The 14,623-nt window shown below is 32.2% G+C and overlaps 1 protein-coding gene across 3 annotated transcripts in view; it reads right to left on the bottom strand.

The window, feature by feature from the left end:
- The window catches only part of LOC106069435 (contactin-like), an 83,182-nt gene that overhangs the window by 17,939 nt on the left and 50,620 nt on the right, over nt 1–14,623 (bottom strand). For all 3 annotated transcript variants that reach the window (XM_056004943.1, XM_056004944.1, XM_056004945.1), the window contains 14 exons: nt 11,958–12,043; nt 10,655–10,827; nt 9,353–9,460; nt 8,591–8,789; nt 6,960–7,090; nt 5,374–5,469; nt 4,787–4,924; nt 4,292–4,384; nt 3,622–3,730; nt 2,603–2,731; nt 2,259–2,320; nt 1,717–1,871; nt 983–1,103; nt 750–893 (listed from right to left, as the gene is read on the bottom strand). In XM_056004943.1, coding sequence (XP_055860918.1) covers nt 750–893; nt 983–1,103; nt 1,717–1,871; nt 2,259–2,320; nt 2,603–2,731; nt 3,622–3,730; nt 4,292–4,384; nt 4,787–4,924; nt 5,374–5,469; nt 6,960–7,090; nt 8,591–8,789; nt 9,353–9,460; nt 10,655–10,827; nt 11,958–12,043 — 1,744 coding nt within the window. The remainder of the gene's footprint in view (nt 1–749; nt 894–982; nt 1,104–1,716; nt 1,872–2,258; nt 2,321–2,602; nt 2,732–3,621; nt 3,731–4,291; nt 4,385–4,786; nt 4,925–5,373; nt 5,470–6,959; nt 7,091–8,590; nt 8,790–9,352; nt 9,461–10,654; nt 10,828–11,957; nt 12,044–14,623) is intronic.

Here is a 14,623-nt window from a genome sequence, read left to right as displayed (position 1 = left end):
AGGGAGACTATAAAAGTAAAACAAAGCAAGATAACGATCATTAGTCATCAGTAGTCAACCTTTTGTTGAGCAATTATTCACTGAGCTTCGGTTAACAGTCAAGTATTTGTCAGTCACGTTAATCTACTACTCATATGATTTGCACAAGTGATTACCGTTTTATGTGAGCTTTGTTTAACAGTCAAGTACTTGCTAGTCAAGTTAATATACTACTCATATGATTGGTACAAATGATTACTACTTTATGTGAACTTTGCTCATTGCAAGAAAAACTATATTCAACACTGTTTCTTCAGTGATTTACTAAAGAGGCACATTCAAATCAGCAAATGGTATGTTACTTTGAGACACAAAAAGTCTAATTGATAATCTTAACGATACAACTCTTAAAAATTGTGACATAAACAAAAAGACATTTTTTAAAAAAATAAAAATAACAGAAAAAACTTAAAAAAAAAAAAAAAAAATGAGTAAACTCTGTGGCATTTTGCGCCTCAAGAAACTATTTTTTCCCTATGCAGCTTTCTGTGTGACTATAGAGGCCTATCCTTGATACACAGCTGCGGTCATAGGTTGGGCATATGTAATCACCAGGCAACTGTGCATTTTCACCCTTCTTTCTACTACTGTTGTGCATGGCATCTGAAATCCTCTCCATGTGGATCTATCCAGTGCCACTTTTGTCCAGCTGCTAGTAAATACTCAGTCACAAACAAACACAAAACATTCCAAATAGATAAGACACTAACCACTAGTTATAGCATTGGAGCCATGTGTCCACTCTATCTTTGGGAATGGTGAACCCTCTGGTTGACATCGAATGGTAATATTTCCTGTCAGTGGTGCCATCAAAGTTTCTGGAGGGGGGTACTTGTTTAGATTAGGCTTGAAGGCTGGGAAAAACCACAAAGAAGTGTACTGATAATTTCTTGTAATGTTTTAAGTTGTGAAAATAGAATAAGTAATTAAAAAAAACATTTACCTAGAACTCTGAGCTGTGCTGAAGTGATGGATGTCCCATGAGTGTTGGCAGCACCACATTGGTACATTCCATCATGTATGTCAGCAGAGAGATGACTTATTATCAGAACATTCTTCTGGATCTAAACAGTTTATAAAGCAAATATAGATCTAAACATTTTAGGAAGAAAATATAGATCTAAACAGTTTATAAAGCCAATAATAAAGATCTAAACAGTTTATAAAGTCAATATAGATCTAAACATTTTATAAAGCAAGAAAAAAAGTAAAGTTCCACTTTAAGACCTAGCGGTCTATGGGGCAGATGATGTAAGGCTATCGCTTTCTGCGGCCTATGGTTTCATAACAGGATAGTGAAATGCAAATTAGCAAAATAAATAATACTATCAAAAAGAAGAAAATAATTATGGAGAGAAAGAGTTAAAAAGAAAATTCAGGCACGATAGGTATTATCTCCTAAAAGTTATTTCCCTTACAACTCATGTAACAAGATTCATAACTTAAAAGATAGATAGTCAAGCTCCCAGAACTGATCAATATTTACTGCAAAACAAAAAGTCTCACCAATATAAAACACTGATTCACAAAAATCATTAGAATCACACTGAACTCTTTTAAACTGGGAAACTATCAGTTCCATCATGCTTTGCAAGGTTTTTAACTATGAAATCAACTTATATTTAGATAAAAACACACACACACAAAACAGTAAATAACAAGCACTCTTATGCTTACAGTGATACGTTTATCAGGATCTGTTACAATTTTTACTCCATTTTTGTACCAAGTATAGACAGGTTCAGGACTGCCCCTAGCATTACAGATCCAAGTTAGCTGTGAATCTATGTCTGCATGTTGATTTTGAAGCTGATTAAGAAAATAAGGTCTGGCTAAAAGTAGAAAACAAATCTGCATTTAGAATTCATAGAATTTCAAAGCTTGCAAGTGTTGAAGGGCTGAAATTCAAAATAAAAACTACAACTGTTTTTTACAGAGTCTATCAGAACTTGTACAAAAATTTTCAATCTGACATACTAGACAGTGCATCTTTATTTATTGTGTGCTTTCCTAAATATATTCTATCTACAAAATCAGTAAGTTCTTTTAAATTCAAATACAATATTTTAACCCAAGTATTCTTCTTCTAATCGAACTTATTACGCATATTTTTTAGACAATCTTACTGAAATATATGTGAGCATTTGATCAATGGGCATGAAGTTGCAGTTAGATAAAAATAAAGAAAAAGATATTTCTAAATAATCATAGCTCCATACCTCCCAATGTCAAACTGATGACTTTAGTGTCACTCTTTGAGGCTCCCCTGCGAACTGTACACCTTAAAGAATGACAAAAGAAAAATATTAGAGCATAAAAGACTGTTACACTATTTTTCAAAAGTCCACACAGTTATTGATGGAAACGAAATTTGTTTTATAAAATTAAGTTGGCCAGTCTACATGAAACCTTTGTTAAATTTGCTATATAAGATAATAATTAACTAGAAAAAAGATTAGGTCTCTCTGACAGACGTCCTTTTTTTTTGTTTTGTTATTTTGTTTCTAACTTATTTAAATATATGTTAAGAAGGCTTGGGGTCTGAGATATGCTGTACAGTTACCTGTATGTTCCACTGTCTTCCAATTTTGCCTCTGGAATGATCAGAACTCTGTTGCTGTCTGTAAGGAAAGCGCTGGTTGACATTGGCTTGTCTTCTCTTGTCCATGTGTAGAAAAATGGGGACGTTGTCCTTGAAAGAATATTTTGCAAAGCATTTTTGTATTTTTTTATGTAATCATGTACGACCTGCATTCAATAAATATTTTAACAAGTTATTTTACAGTATTTTACCAATGCTAATAAAATCAAGCAACAAAAAAAATCAAATCTTATTCAATGCTAAAAAAATTAAGCAACAAAAACAATCAAATCTTATGAGTAAATTAGATACATTTCATTGGTTTGTAGTGAATAAATAAAATGCCAGATTATTTCTTAGATATATTTCTCATATAGTGTGACTCAATGTGCCATATGTATGTCCCATAAGTAGCAGGTCAAGTCAAGTCAAACCTTGACTAGCATGAAGGATTTCCCAGGGAACCAGGAAGGAAAAGAGAACTTCCTGCCAATCTATCGAAATGATGGGTACATCAAACATCCTAATTTATACTACTAGAGTTATATTACTAGAGTTCTGATATGAGTATCATGTTATCTAAAATGCAAGCCAGACAGTCATTACATAGTGCTTTTTAAAAAAGTATGAATTAAATTAGCAATTAGTAAGCTCCCCAATACAAAGCACACAAAAAAACAAGAAAAAAAAAGTGTCAAGGGAAGTAAATATGTAGAATTTTCATATTTTCTAGTTATTTTTCTTGTTGAAGTGCTATAAAAACTGTAGAACTCAAAGTTTCGTTGTATTGTGTTATACTATGAAAACTGTTGATTAAACTTCTATAATACAATGAAATAGGGAAGCATCTATGAGCACAAGTCTTTGTATGATACTGGAAAGAAGTTTAATATTAATATTTAAAAAAAAGCTTACTCTAAATTCCATTCTCATCATTTTAGATCTTGTATGTTAAGGCAGTGGTAAGCTCTTAGAGAACTATTTTATTTATTAACACTTACGATCCATATGCAAAACACTCCATCCTGATGTCCTGGCCAGCCAGGGGAGGGGATGGATATACTCCAATAAAATCATTCTGTATCACTGGACCCCAGTCTGCTTGTGGCACTGTGGAGTCATGACAGAAAGAAATGTTGAATAAATATTTTTCAAGACTAAGATTGATTTGAAAGTCTTATTCATGGTTAAAGGTTTTAACTGAAATCTCTTAATCTAGCCATTCAGCAATTTTGATTGATAAATGGAAAATACAATAGTTTATGATCTAGAAAGTAAAGTAAAAATGCTGTGATGGAACTTAAGCTGACTTGTATAGACCAACACTGTCAGAATCATGCAGAATCATGTCTGAATCAAAAAGACCAACTAATGACTTAGTAAAATGTTGAGAGTCACTGATAAGCATGCAGGACTAGATTAATGAATTGGATAATGAATAAGATCTCTGGTTCCTAAACCTGGATAATGACCCCAAATTTAAAGAGGATCACAAGATTTGTATTGACTTTACATAAGAAACTTTTAAACAATATATTTCTGTCTTTGCCTAATAGACTTTACATAAGAAACTTTTAAACACTATATTTCTGTCTTTGCCTTATAGACTTTTTGTCAAATGAGGAAGTAAACAATAAGAGACTTTGAGAACCATTTAATTAAAATACTTACTCTGAGCATCCACTATGAGTGGAATAGGAAGACTGTTCCGAGAAGGAGGCTGTAAGCTTCCAATAGTGTATTGATTCACACCTGACAAACTCACTGAGGAAAAAATTCACAAGTTTTTACATACATTTATCTTCTCTTACCATCAAACAAATGTCATAATTATGACAATGTTATTAGAATACAACATTTGTTAGAAACACTAGTGATAAAACATTAGTCAGTTATTTAAGTAAAAAAATTATAACAAAATCAAACAGTTGCATGTTCATTCTAAAATAACACAGGATAGGAAAGACTCAATGGTAAGAATTGTGATAGTGATAATGATAAGGTACAAGTTGATGTCAATGTCTGCTTAATGTTAGGAGAGATAAATGTTAGATGGACAGAAGTGGTCAGTCTACAACAGTAAAAAATAAAATCTTTGTTGGAAATAGGATTAAACAGATAGATTTGGCTAAATGTAGTGCACTTGAAGACAAAGTTTTCACTGACCTACACAAGTATATTCAGCCTCATCTGACATAGTGACCTCAGAGAAGTATAACCTTCCATTGGCAGAGATAAAAATATAAGTCTGATACTCTGGTCTGACAAACTGCTGCCCAGCTTTGATCCATGTGTATACTACAGCTGAAATATTTAGGTATCTTGATGTTTATTTATAAATCATCACAAAACTTTAAAAACATTAAAATAAAAAATACTATAGTCATCAAAATATGCACTATATGTAAATTTCTAAAGTAAATCTTATCCACAAAATAAAAACTTTAAAGATAGGAGAGTTGAAGAATCCTTACTTGCGGGTACATAATTATGTTTGTGAGGAAATAATTTATGTTTAATGAAAATGAGGTGATCCCTTTAATAGCCAAGACATTGTCTTAAAGAACTGCCACGAATATTTTTGACTAACAGAAATGAAAAAACAATTTCACTTAAAATGCCTTTTGTGATCATTGCCCTAATAGAAAAAGAAAACTATAAGCTTGAAAAGCATAATTAGTTTTGAAACAATAATTACTTTTATTTTTATAGCATTTCATTTTCATTCAACCAGTTCACAAGGTCAATCTTACCAGGTTTATAATTGAGTTTACTGCAAGTGACTTGAGCTCCTTCATATGCCTTAGCTCTAGTTCCAGCATCTTGTACATTGTTAAACTCTCCCAGATCTAAACACATTTTGAAAAGCTGACATAACAACAGTAGTCAACTAAAGAGATCAATAAAAAATGTCTCCAACAAATAATTTGTAAACATCTTTGTCTTTCTGGAAGTACATTGTAATGTTTATTTTTTTTTAAAATCCTTTTCATTGCAAAGATTTTAGCAATATTAAATGGTAAATAATATGCAAAACCAAAATTCAAAATTATTTAATGATAAAATGCACTTAGCTGGGAAATAATTTTGTTTAGGGAAGAATTGATGCAGACTGCAACATTGATGTGATTTAAACAATAAATGTGAGATTTACGTTAAACAATGCTAGAATCTATTATACGTTTCAGCTTCATATAAGGTTTAAGCTATAAAAAGGGTGTACTTGATGTTCCTGCAGTTAATAAATTATTTTTTGCAGCAAAAGAATTGATTAAAACCACTAAATGTTGACCGAAATTGCTAATCAGATTCCCACTATAAACAGAAATTAAACACAACCACGTGACTTTGAAAAAAAATTCTAATCAACCCCATTTATAATATTGCATAGAAGTTTTTTGGCAAAAAATGCTTTTTTCAAGAGCAGATATTGACTCCCATAAATTCTACTTTACCTTCTTCAAATGCTGATTGAAAAAATAGTTTTTAACTTCATCATTTTTTTTTTGATAATCAACATTGTTGATATTACATTACCAGAAAACAGGGATGTGCGTTTCAATCGCTATCACTTGTCAAAACGTTTTACAAATTTTAATTAAACTTTTTAGTTTGTAACTTATTAAAAAAAAATTTGTAATTGAACTTTGGCCTTAATTAATTTTTTTAAAGTTAAAATAAAAGTTTCTAACTTTTCAGTTAACTTTTACCCATCACTACACACAGTGCTCCAAAACGTTCCACATTATTACATTACATAACAACAAGCAGCTAATGGCTCAGAGAAGAGCAAGCTGGATTCCAAAAGGCCTATGTGAAGTGGTCACTGAACATTGTGTGAGAATCATGGGACATATCCTAAGACAAGACGAAACACATTTACCAAAGTCAGCCAAAACACAGAGGCCAAAAAGGCTATGTCTAACGTCATTGCATCTTCTTAAAAATCTGAGAAAAACCAGAAGGGAAGAGGCTGTGGAAGTCTTTTATGCCCAATCTCTGTGGAGAGAGCTTGTCTCCCTATGTTCCATACAGCAAGACATGACCTAGGTAAGTAACTATGCTTGCTATAGGGTTATGTCAACTATAAAAGGTTTGTCAACACACAACCATGAATATTTACAAAGATCACTTAGAAAAAAAAAGCAGAATGGAAGAGACAGTGGAAGTCACCTATGTCCAATCTCTGTGGAGAGAGCTTGTCTCCCTTTGTTCCATACAGGATCTCAGTAAGTAACTAAGAGCGTTAACTATAGGGTTATGTCAGTGAAAAAAGTTTGTCAACACACAACCATAAATGTTTACAAAAGATCACTTAAAAACAAAAATTTAACCTTACACCCAAAAGATATTTCCACTGTATCACTTATGATCTTGCCAAATTTATTCTCTGCCTGGCAGCGGTATAAGTTGGAATCCTTCACATCATCAGGATCAGTTATGGTTAGTTTTCCATTGGTGACAGAGTATCTGCATGCACAACACAATATTTTTTTATTAAGTAAGGGATTAGTAGAAATAAAAGTACAAACACTATTATAAAAAGAAAGTTACATTTTTTGAAAATAAAAGTACAAACACCATTACAAAAAAAAGTTACATTTTTTGCAAACACGCAAAAAAAAAAAAAAGCCTAAAAAAAATCTCTCTAGAGATCTTGTTCCAGACAAAGACTCTTTCCCCTCAGTCCTAAGACCTAGGAATTTTTACCTAAATATCTTAGGTCCCCATTAGAACTATATGAACTCAAGACGATTCTAAAAAAAAAAAAACTGCACCAAAACTAAAAGCCTAAACATTACATAAGGAATCCAATTTAAATTTTATGATCTAAATCTTTTTGAAAACACACAAAATAATGTGAATCGTTTTAAATCATCATTCAATTGTTATGTTGTGATTTAGTTTAGATTCTTAATTTGATAATTTTTATTTTGAATGTTAATAAATAAAAGCTTTTAAGAACGATGTTTACAGCCATTCTTCTTACTTGTATTCAATTCAACATTCTTACTTGGGTAAAAAAAAAAAGTTTATCTTTGGATTTGCTCAGTTTAGTACTTTTTGTTTAGAGATTACCTAAACAGAAGTAGGTCACTAAGGTTTTACAAATTTTACATGAATCATTACTTCCAAGAGTGGAAGCAGACATAGTAGGAACAAATTGTAATCCTGAATGAAGATTTTTAAAAAATGTAGAACAAGTAAAACCTTGAAATGAATTAAAATAATAAAACCAAAAAGAAATGAAACAGAAAACAATGAGAAAAACATCAAAAATACTTTTAAAAAAAACAAAGCTTATATAGAGTGTAAATGTGTCAATTAGTCATGTAATTATATGCATGATTGACCTAGACATAATATCTGTGTGATTAGAAACTATTTTTTAGTCATGTAATTATATACATGATGGACCTAGACATAATATCTGTGTGATTAGAAACTATTTTTTAGTCATGTAATTATACACATGATTGACCTAGGCATAATATCTGTGTGATTAGAAATATTTTTACCAGTTGTTTTTGTTTAGCCTTTAGTTTCTCAATGCACTAAGATCCTATCACTTGTCTGGACCAGTTGGAAAGGGGGAGGGAAAAAGAAGGGGGAAGGTATCTTGGTGAATGTTTACATGATAGTTTTTTAAATGTATAAAACAGTTCAAGAGTCCTCAAGGGGACTAATTCAACATATACCACCACATCTGTCAAGTGCAATTTCTTTCCCTTGTTCAAGATACCAAACAAAATAATTTATTACCAATGGTTATTTAACTAATTGGTTAGTTTTTTTTTAAATTTATTCTTGTGTTGTGAGGTAAAACAAATTTTGCAAAATTTCAGCTTAATCCAAGATTGTGTGTTAGAGAAATAACATGTACAAACTTTTTTATCAGACAGACAGACAGACATAGTTAGTTGATATAAGCTTTGTAAAAATTAGTGAAACATTTAAACTAAAACAAACCTTGAATCTAAATCTTCATTGACTTCTGTAACAAAGTTATTTCCTCGAAACCACTTATAAACAGGTTCAGGGTTGGCCAATACAATGCACTCTACAACCAATGGCTCCATACTGCTAACAACAACAACACTATGTGGTTGCTGGATGAAGTAGGGTCCAAACTCTAGCTTGTTCATGTCTGGGTTTTCTATTCCATAATCTAGTGAATGAATGGTCACACATTGAAAATAATGGATTATAAAAATAATTCAATTTTACAAATAAATGAGACATAGAAGTATTAGAGAAATCTATTGGGAGAGTACAACTCTGCCTGAGTTGGGATTTGAACTCAAGCCCCCTTGTTAGGTAGCCAAACCAAAGCCAAGCGGTTTGAGCCTCTCAGTCACATATAATGCTTTTTGCTTTTTTCTGAGTATGTGAGCTTTATTATTGATTCAATTTTATGTTTGCTTTAATGTTTCTAATGTTCCTTCAGAAATGATTTTTACAACCTGGCCCAAACCTCCTGAAGGACAGCTGAGGATGACAATGGACAGGGATAGAACCCAGAACTATCAAGACTAGAGTCCAGCATGCAAACTTACAACCAGGCAACCATTCAAGAGGAGGGAAACAAGAGCATCTACAAGTAAAAGGTGTTAACATATAAGGCTTCTATGCATCTCATCAGCTTCCTCTGCCGGGAATCTAATCAACAATGTAATTTAAACGATGCACAATACAAAAAAAAAACAGCCAAAATAACAATTGAACTCTTACCAAAGCCTCTATTAGTCAAAACAATCCTATATGCTTCCTTTTCTGCAATCTTGCATATATAAGCTTTCTTGGGCGTTCCATCTACATATTTCCAACCAATGCCAATAGCTAGATAACAAAAAAAAAATGATGCTAAAAATCTTTCTAAATTGTTTAACATAGCTTAAAAGAAATAGTTTATATAGTTTTTGTAAGCTTCAAGGCTTAGATTAACATGACATAACTTTACTTGTTTTTCTAACAAAAAAAATACAATAATATATTTAGCATATCTTTATATAGCTAATTAGTCTTAGTTATAGACTTTATGTTGTTGGTGTCTTTTGGTTATAGCTCCAAACAGCTATTAAAACTAATCCAATGTAGGCGTATTATATTTTAAATGTAGAACTTTGAATACATTTGAACAAACTTCTTGATTAAATCGAACTTAATGTAAATTTTATTAGCACCATTCACAGATTTAACTTGAAAATATATGTATAAAGAAACAAGTGAGATGACAATTAAAGCAAGATTCACAAATACACATCTTTACTGCCTCACATCTTTTGGCCCACTACCCTCAACTATCACCCATGTGACTTATGTATGTATGTGTAGGGCAGACCAGATCATGGTTACATCAGAAATACTCAAGGTTTCAACCAACTTTCCTCATTGTTACCATAACACTTCACAAGGATGGATTAAAAAAAAACCAACTTGATCACAGTAACAAGTGAACTAAAATCTCACCCACTTAAGCCAACCATTTTTTCTTATCTTATCTTATATTATACAGATGTTATTTTAACAAAAAAAAGATGATTACGTCCTATGCATCATGCATGTAGTCATGCATGTTAACCATTGACTTAAATTCTGCCAAGTCACTGGTTTTCCTGACTGGCTCAGGCAACCCATTCCATGCTCTAATAGCACTAGGGAAGAAGGAGCATTTGTACAAATTTGTCCTAGCATATAGAATGAGGAATGTGCCTTTATCTTTGTGTATTTCTGAGTATTTTATTATATTTTTTATTATTGTTTTTGTATTTGAAGATTATGGTGCAGTGAAGGCTTTCTAAATTTAGTGATTTGACTAAAGTGTTACTCTAGTCAAATGTGAATATTCGTTTGTTATGAATCATTCATTAGACATTCTCTTCTTTACTTGGCCTTAAACATTCCTCTTCAGCCATTGCATCTTCTACTTGACTGACCCTTCAGTCTTAAAACTTGCAAATGAAAACTGTAAACTAAAATGCTTAATAGAAGCCTATAATAAATTTAAAATAATTTAAAAGAAACAAAACTTACGCCCATAAGAATATACTATAACTCCTTTAACTATCTTTATATTTGGTGCTTCAATGAACTGTGACATCAAGGCGTTCTCTATAGCATTGCCTGTTGACTCCCACTTATATGTTGATCCATTCAAAGTAGCACTATTGATGGGATCATAAACACCACTGGTATACCATTCTTGCCTGCAAATAAAGTTTTGAATCTTTAAATTAGACTTCTTTTAAAAAACAAGGGCTATATTCAAGATTTAATTATGATAAATTTTATAGAGTGAAATATGGGAAAGGTTATCTAATCAAGCCATATATAATGCAACATTTTTTTTTATAATGTATCAGCACCATGCATTAAATAAGAGGATGTCTACTCATGTTAGCAATGGATCAAAACATTAGCACGGCTCATACAATAACATTTTATTTTCTCAATAGGTTATGGTATCACTATACTTAAATATGAAAATCTTTATTTAAATGGGAAAAAAAAACAAGCTCCATTTTGTATACAGCTTCTAGAGTTAGACCTAGCTTTAAATCTAACATTTAATTTGATTGGTTTTAAGAACTGTAAAAAAAAAATCAAGAATGATTGGAATGACCCAATTTTAATAAGCAAAAAAACTTTTCCCTAAACAAATTTTATTCAGGGAAGGCAATTTAAATGTCTAATAGGGTAATGTTTATAAACTAGTATCACTTTGCCCTGTTTCAATACTTGTCCTGTTTAAAAACTTAATTGATGGGAAAACACTTGATTGTAAAGGTGTAGCTGACTAATCAAACACAGAAACTATAATTAATATCTCATCTTATAAATTACAGACATTCCTTCAATTACAAGTATCATGTGTTAATCTAATCATGTATATTAGTTAGACATAACCTCTGCTAAGTCATTGGTTTTCCTGGCTGATTGAAGCAACCCATTCCATGCTCTAATAAAACTAAAAAAGAAAGAGCACTAGTAGGCCTACACATTTTTTCTAGCATATGGAATAAGAAATGTGTCATTATCTTTGTATTAAAACAACTCTGATGCACTATCAGAAGAGGGTAAAACAAGGTAGGACTAAGTTTTGGTTTCAAAAGGATTTTCCCATGTGTAACCGCACTGAGCAGTCAGTTCCTGATCTATTCATTATTTGTTCATAGATATATCTAGAACTAGAATTAGAAGCATATGTAACATGTAAACATTCTGAGACTCTCATGTCTTTACATTCCCTGTTACTCCTTACATCTTCTCTAATACACTTAATAAATACATTAAAGGTGGTAGGCTAATAAAAAACAGGTTAGCTTAATGTATTTACTGAAAAGGATCATTCTTCTGTAACCAGGTCGTGATGTAAAAATTCTCTTCCATGTTGTCGACACTTAGCACACCTGCTCCGTGAATCTGACAATGGAAACAAAATGTCATCAATGTTTCACAAAGAATTTTATAAGGTCATAAACTGTCAACTACAGGTTCTCTTTGTTTCTCAGTTGAACAGACGTGTGATTGTCAATAAAACATTTCTCTAGTCTATATTGTCCCCAGTTGGCGACCTCAAAGATATCGCCTCTGTTGGGATTTTAAAAGAGTATTATTGAAAGGGACTACACCCACACGACTATGTTATATATTAAAAACTTTCCTTAAAAAAAAAAAGATATGCTAAAATACACTACGCAGTACCAGCCCAGCTCTTGTGCTTTAAGCAGATAAACTTGACAGAAACAAAATGAGTTTGCGACAGTTAAATGTATTAAAATGCCCATACAACAGACGTTTTCTTTCCTTGACCAAATCCAGCAGTGAAATTATCAACGAAAAAAGATAAGTGAATTCGCAAGCCAAACATACATGTCTAGATCCGGTATCAATGGTCCATATATCACCCTAAAGACAACAAAGCACAAAAAAATCGGTACCAGTACGTGCTAACCAATATTTTCATATCAATGAACTAACTACCTCCGTATAAGGTACCGCTATAGACCCTGTCAGTTGAGTAGCGGTCATGCATTGTCATAAGGTACCGCTATAGACCCTGTCAGTTGAGTAGCAGTCACGCATTGTCATTACTAACTTTCAATCCATATTAATGATACGTCTTTGTTCGACTAAAAAACTAACCAATTATGTCACATTCCATAAATATAAGTAATTATCCTACACATCAAAGCTATCTTAAATAAGCAAAACAAAAATATAATTAAATGATCATAATAAAGTAATAATAATAATGACTGGTACAGATAGACCTAGATCACATCTTTTAGACTTAAATTCCTTTTAATTTTAATAAACCGAAGTATTCGCAAAGTGTAGAGACTTCGATTTTAGAGTAAAATAAAATGATAGGGAAAGGTGCACGCTCAAGACTATTGGTAGGGGCCGCTACTCCTTCCCCAAACATTATTTTTATATCTCTTCAAATAATAATTAACCACTTGAGTTTGATTGACTGAGGCAGCAAGTAGGCTACAGATCCAAGCGCATAAATGCTAGTACACTGTGGAGGGACTGAGGCAAGTTCAAAGTGCCACGAGAGGTGTAGAACATATTGAAATATACTTGTATTTAGTGATAAAGGCAATAGGAATCAATTTTAAATAGAGTGACTGAGGCAAGAATTCTATGTAGTTTTTTTTTAAATATAAAGTGTCATAAATAAAATTAAAAAAAAAAACAAAAAAAAAACAACAACACTTCTTTTCTGCTTTGTCCTGTGAGAGTGGGGTACAAGGTCATGGGCTGGTCCAATCGGTACTGTCATAATGAATAAACAAATAAGGCGACGTTATAGACTGCTAGCAGTTATATATGTCAATTATGACTCCCACAGTAGACAACTTTAAATAAGATCCTTGGTCTGACACATTTTGTATTGGTGATCATATTATTACAAAGGCAATACCTCCTATTACTTACTGAGGGATTGTTTTTCTCTTAATGACTAATGAATGTAAATTTTCAAAAAAAAAAAAAAAAAAAAACTTTTTAGGTTCTCCCCCCCCCCCCCCCCGGAAAAAAAATCAAGGTTGCATGTAGACTTTATAATATTCCAATGATAGGTTTTTAGATCTAGGCAAAGAAAAAGACATCGCCTTATTAAACTTTGGATTGAATTCTGAAAAATCCAAAGACACATTATTTGTTAAAGATAAATATTTTATGTAGGCCTATAGTTCTCTTGCCAAATTTAAATTTTATTTCTTTCTATGCTTTGAAAAATTATAACGGTCAAACTTGAGTTTTTTTTCTGTGAAGCCAACGGCCTAGTAATTCATTTCCCAACGATATACATCCGCTCAATTATCTAGGAAAATCGTTAGAGCCGGGGAAATGTTTGTTTGTCTTAAAATGTTATCTAACTGCCCGCGACGTGGTTCCATTCGGCCCGCTGAATCGTAGGCGCAAAGTGCATAAAATCCCCCCATTTTTTTTTATGAAATGGGACTGTAGAATCTACCAAGAAAAGTGAACGGATCTTTACTTTTTTTTTGTGGAACATGATAACAAGACAACATATTTGTTTAATAAAGAAAGTGTGGTTGTTTAAAAAAAATAATTTATAAACGGCATTATAAACAAAAAATGAAGGTGTTCTTGGTTTGAGCCGCGAATTAAAGAAATTAAAGATTGGTTAAACTACGCATAGAGAGTGGAGGGACAAGAAAAGGAGTCCGTGGTAAAGATTATGGCTACAATTTCGCTCACATTTTAAATCACAAAAATGAAACCATTTTCCGACGCACTAATAAAAGATAAACTCCAAATATCCCATTACTCAATGTAAGTACTAGAATACCTAGATCCACGGATTTCTAATAAAATAGTATCAAACCAATTTCAATTTGTTATTGTAGCCTACCCTTCTTGTCATGCGGCCCACGACACGAGTGCCGGGAATCGGGATGGTCCGAAGGTCAAGTGAGGTTGGGCATCGCTGCTTTAAAGAATTCCAATATTTAAACTTAAGAAGCTAAT

Source organism: Biomphalaria glabrata, chromosome 11, assembly GCF_947242115.1.
Source record: "Biomphalaria glabrata chromosome 11, xgBioGlab47.1, whole genome shotgun sequence".
NCBI lineage: Eukaryota > Metazoa > Mollusca > Gastropoda > Planorbidae > Biomphalaria > Biomphalaria glabrata.
This window is presented reverse-complemented; position numbering and strand designations above follow the sequence as displayed.